Source organism: Diospyros lotus, chromosome 4 (assembly GCF_014633365.1).
Source record: "Diospyros lotus cultivar Yz01 chromosome 4, ASM1463336v1, whole genome shotgun sequence".
Classification (NCBI taxonomy): domain Eukaryota; kingdom Viridiplantae; phylum Streptophyta; class Magnoliopsida; order Ericales; family Ebenaceae; genus Diospyros; species Diospyros lotus.
This window is the reverse complement of record NC_068341.1, coordinates 24774858-24780414: the sequence shown is the minus strand read 5'-3', so window position 1 is coordinate 24780414 and position 5557 is coordinate 24774858. Positions and strand designations below refer to the sequence as shown.

The following is a 5557-nucleotide window of genomic DNA, read 5'->3' as shown; positions in this document are numbered from 1 at the left end:
GCAATTATGTCTTTTAAAAATTTGGCATAACTTGGCATTTGTGATATAGCATCAAGAAGAGGGATGTTAATATGCAATTTTTTAAACACCTTTAAAAATTTAGCAAATTGTTTATCCAAGTTAGCCTTCAAAAATCTTTTAGGAAAAGGAAGAGGAGGTTTGTAAGATTTTAAATTAAGTGAAGAACTCCCTTTTTTCACCTTTGATAAATCACAATCCTCTTCTTTGGCTTCAAGCTCTTAGCTTTCTTCCTCTTTTGTATGCTCTTCATCTTTTTCTTTACTTTCAAGTTCTTTTCCACTTCGCAAAGTGATGGCTTTTACATGCTCCCTTGGATTCTTCTCAGTATTGCTAGGCAAGGCTCCTTGTGGTCTTTCTGAAATCGCTTGGGCAAGTTGTCCAATTTGAGTTTCCAAGCTTTGCATTCTTGCCTCTGTACTATTGATACACTTTGCCATTATATCTTCCAAATTCGATTTCTTCTCCTGTGGAATTTGATGTTGTTGTTGTTGAAAGCCAGGGGGCACTCTTTGTTGATTATTACTCCAAGAAAGATTAGGATGGCTCCTCCATCCTGGATTGTAAGTGTTGGAGTAGGGATTAAAATTTGACTTGTTGCCACCATAAGAAATAAAATTAGCTTGTTTAGAAGAACTAGAAAAAGGATTTCCTACTTGACAATCTACACTAGCATGTCCCCCTCGCCCACAAAGCTCACAAGAAAGAAAATGGGAAGAAGAAGAAGAAGAAGCATTCATAGTTGAAACCCCCAAATTACCCAAATTCTTATTTAATTCAGCAATTTGAACAGATAAAGCAGTGATAGAATCAACATTATAAATTCCAACTCCCTTTTTATTTGCTCTCTCATTGTCCCATTGATAACTGTTGGCTGCCATCTCCTCCAAGAGTTCATATGCTTCCTCGGGAGTTTTCCTCATAAGGGTACCACCTACAGTTGCATCTAACATCGAACGAGAAGATTGATTAATGCCACTATAAAAAGTTTGCACTTGCATCCAAATAGGTAAACCATGGTGAGGACATTTCCTAAGCATTTCTTTAAATCTCTCCCACGACTCATATAAGGATTCATTACCAAATTGTGAAAAAATTGTTATGTCATTCCTTAATTTAGCCGTTTTAGAAGGTGGAAAATATTTAGATAAAAAATTTTGTGCTAAATCATTCCATGTAGAAATAGAACCTTCAGGAAGAGAATTAAGCCATTCTTTTGCTCTATCTTTCAAGGAAAAGGGAAACAACCTAAGTCGAACTGCATCCTCACTAACTTCATTATGCCTAAAAGTATCACATATTTCAAGAAAATTAGCAATATAAGAGTTGGGATCATCATTAGGGCCAGAAAATTGTACACTCATCTGGATCATTTGAATAATTGCAGGTTTGATCTCGAAGTTGTTTTCTTGCACATTTGGCCTCCTAATGCTTGAGGTAGTGTCATCTAGAGTAGGTGTAGCATATGAGCTCAATGTCCTTTGATTATTTTGAATCTGTTGTTCTTGCTCCATCTTGCTCTTTTTCTCCTTCTTTTGCTTTTTTAGAGTTTTTTCAATTTCTTGATCAAGGGGTATCAATTCTCCACCACTAGCGCGTGTCATGCACCATTGAAACCTACAAAGAAAAAGAAAAATATTAAAAATTAAAAAATTAAAAATAAAATTTCTAAAAGATGAAAAGAAAAAAATAACAATAAAATAAATAATTAAATTAAATTAAAATTGCAAAACCCAAAAGAAAACAAAAAGATGTTCAATCTAAGGATAACTTATGTAGTTTTGATATGCAATAAACTAGTCCCCGGCAACGGCGCCAAAAAACTTGATGTATGATTTTATGCACAATTAATTCGGGCAAGCGTACCCTAGTCAAATATGCAAATAGTGATAAAAAGATGTCGATCCCACGAGAACTAGATCACAATACCAAAACAATTTTAATTTAACCTAAGTTGAACTAATTAATTAATCAAATGAATAAAAAGAAAAATAAATGAAAAAACTGGATTCTTTGTGAGAAAAATTAATTAATAAATGCACTAGGGTTTAGATTTTATTTAATATGAGTTATGGAATTATCTATTTAATCCGATTCAAAATCGAAAATACCTTTAATGTATTTTATAATTATTTGCATGTGATGGTGGATTTTTCTCAATTAATTAATAAGCTTTCCCAAGTCATATTAATCCTTTATTAATTCAATTTTACTGTCAGATTTCTGATCAGATATTAACGAAATAAATAAGCATTAAGTTCTTTAGAAACCTCTAATCTCATAAGGGGATTTGACTCACTAAGCTTCCTCGATTCCCACACATGAGCTAATCATCTTTTGATCTCATAGTCAAGCATGTGATTTATATTGCCTATGAATCTAATTTATAACAATTCTTTAGTCAGTCATGCATAAATCATTAAATCATTAAAAGGTGGCAAATCTTTTAAAGTATTAAACACAACAATATAAATTCCTCATGCAAATAATAATCGGGTTTTGAATCAAACTAAACAAATAATCACATAATCCCAAAATTAAAATCCATCCAAACCCTAGCTAAAATAAATTAGTTAGACATTATTAAAATAAAAACAAACACTAAAATTAAAAAGAGAATGAAGTTCCCTGCCCAGATCTATTCCAGATCTGGGTCGCGTTCGTGCGCTTGCTTTTGCTGTGCGAGAGGCTTGCGTCTCCTTCCAGTGTGCGTCGCTGCCTTCTTCCTTAATTCCTTTCTCTTTTGTCTGCCCCACTGTGCGCCGAGCGGAGCTCCAATCTCCTCCTCAGAAATCTCTATGAAATCTTCACTGTGCCACGTCCGAAAGCCTCCTCCCCTCATCTCTTAATCCAATATAATAATATATATATATATATGTATAGGATGTGCAGGGCCGCCCTAGCTTCAATCCCATTCTCCTTTTTATTTTATTAATATATTATTATATAAACACACACACAAACCACACACTCACACATTCACGCTACTGTAATGATATATATATATAAATATTATAATTCAATATATAATATAATATAATATACAAAATAACATATATAATCTTTAATATACTGTTAAATATAATAACTTTAATTATATTATAACTTTAATTATTTAAAATATTTATTTATTTTAAAATCAATTTTATAATATTTTTTTTCTTTTACGCCCAAATCTTCAAATTAATTTCCTGTACCGAGTTCCTACAAAAAGAGATTAAAATAATATAAAATCCATGTAAACACACATTTATGTAGAAAAATAGCATAAGATTAAGATAAAAATTAGATAAAAATATGTATACAATTAAGCTCTATCAATAGGTCAAATTCCATGTTATTTTTGCATCAAACTTCATATGTGTTAAAAATTCTAAAAAGATTTAGCATGCATGAAAGCAAATCAGTATCTTTACCCTTAGGAGCCCATTTCATATTGTAAAGAGAAAAATCTCCAATTAACGAAGAAGAAGAGTAGTACATGAGTAAAATCCCTTATTCTAATGCAATAGGATCAGTTATTTACCTCATGGTGTGTACTAGACCAGACCTAGCCCATGTTGTTAACAACCTAAGTAGATTTATGACAAACCCAGGTCCTATCCATTGGGAAGCATTGAAATGGTTGCTTAGGTATTTGAGGGGTACATTCAATGTAGGTTTAGTGTATAAACATCATTCAAATAAAGTGAGTCTAATAGGGTTTACAGATTCAGACTATGCATGTGATATAGACAATAGGAAATCAACATCATCCTATGTGTTTACTTTATGTAATTCATGTATTAGTTGGAAGTCTCAACTCCAACACATTGTTGCTTTGTCTACCACTGAATCTGAATATATAGCTGCTATTAAAGCTATTAAAGAAGCTTTGTGGTTTAAAGGATAACTTAATGAATTGTGTGTTCTAACAGAAATTGTCACTGCTTTTTTCTAATAGTCAGTCAGCTATTCATTTGTGTAAAAACCTTATTTTTCACGAGCGCACTAAACACATTGATGTGAGATTGCACTTTATCCATGATATTATATCTCAAGATGCTATTAGGCTTGAAAAAGTACATTCAAATTTCAATCCCTTTGATATGGGAACAAAAGTGCTTACTATGAACAAATTCAAAAGATGTCTAGACCTTCTAAGCATTGGTAAAGTTACATGAGAATTGGTAATGGCTTCTTCTCATATACCTATTGATCATTCTTATGTTTTTGTTGCAAGTTTTCTTGCTGCATGTGTGTGCTGGCCTTATTAGGAATCAAGGTGGAGATTTGTTGTTTTTGTTTCCTAATAAGGCCCGAGACTATAACAATTTTTTGTGTGAGTTTTATCTTCATAGGCTTCCGCCCGGGATTGAAAAACCCAAGTTCGTCACCACTTTTAGGCAGCCCATTTTAGAAGTTAGGCCACGAGCCTACTCCCCACTTAATTTGGAGGAGAAATGGGCCTTAGCCTATTTACTCAAGTAGGGGGAAGCCTACTCATCCTAGCCCATTAGCCCTCATATAAAAGGGCATTCTTTGGCCCTTCTTTTGGTGTCTCCTTCTCTTGTGGACGAACCCTAGCCTCTATGTAATACCCAAAAAATTCTCGAGGTTATAAATAGTATTTGATGAAGGGTATAAGTGGAATTTTTGAAAGAAAGAAGCTGTAGGGTACACTATCGCAATCTTAAGTGAGCGAATCGACTGGAGGGACTACCCCGGACCCTAGATGATTAAGAAAAATATAATGGTATTAACAAGTAATATGAGTTATGATTTTAGGCATAAAAAAAAATTAGATCGGGAACAGTTTTCAGTATAGTTGACGACCGGGTTGAGAAAATCAAATTGACATAGGGAACATCCGAAAAGTCAATGAAGTGTCTTGAGGACTTAGATTTTGTATATGAAACAACCCTTGAGCAATTTAGAGTTGAAATGAATGGATTTAAGGTCAAATTGACTAGTCGGGCCTAAGTGTAATTTTCTAAATTTGCCCGAGAGAGGTCAAAATGATATATTTTTGGGAATTTCGAGGATAAAATGAATAGTAATAAACTTTTGGGCCTTAGTGGTATAGTTGGATAGATTAGGGGTATCATACAAAGGGCAGAAATGACATTGGAAGAATCTAGAGGGTGAAAGTGCAATAAAGCAAAACTTCAAGTGTGAACACAAAGAAGAAATCGGCTGCTGCAAATCCATTGCACATGGAGCTGTCTCTGAAGATGGGATGGCTGAGGTAGGGCCTAGGGGAGGTAGTATACGGCATAGAGTTTCGTGGGAGCCAAGTTCTGGTCGGTGATTGGCCGAGAAGTGGCCAGAATTTTCTATAAAAGAGGGGCCGAGGGTTTCGAGTTTTGGGAAACAAATTGGCCACGATTTTGGATGTTTTTGAGGGATTTGTTAAGGGGCTTTTGATCCATGTATCAAGAGGAAGGTTTCTAGAGCATTTGGAGTATTTTTATCAATGTTTCAAGGCTGTTCGTACATCATCAGAAAACTCGAGGCGGTCCGCTTCCGCTGACCTGCAACTGGCTTTCTAGTGGCCTTT

General features: G+C 34.2%; 1 protein-coding gene and 1 non-coding gene across 2 annotated transcripts; one reads left to right on the top strand and one right to left on the bottom strand.

Moving 5' to 3' along the window:
* Window positions 1-239: 239 nt before the first annotated feature.
* On the bottom strand, window positions 240-1532 carry LOC127799738 (uncharacterized). The gene has a single exon (XM_052333963.1). It carries the CDS (start codon window positions 1530-1532, stop codon window positions 240-242), a length of 1293 nt encoding a protein of 430 aa, XP_052189923.1.
* LOC127800841 (small nucleolar RNA R71) lies at window positions 1030-1136 on the top strand. The gene has a single exon (XR_008022869.1). It is a non-coding gene; the product is annotated as a small nucleolar RNA R71 (small nucleolar RNA).
* Window positions 1533-5557: the final 4025 nt, after the last annotated feature.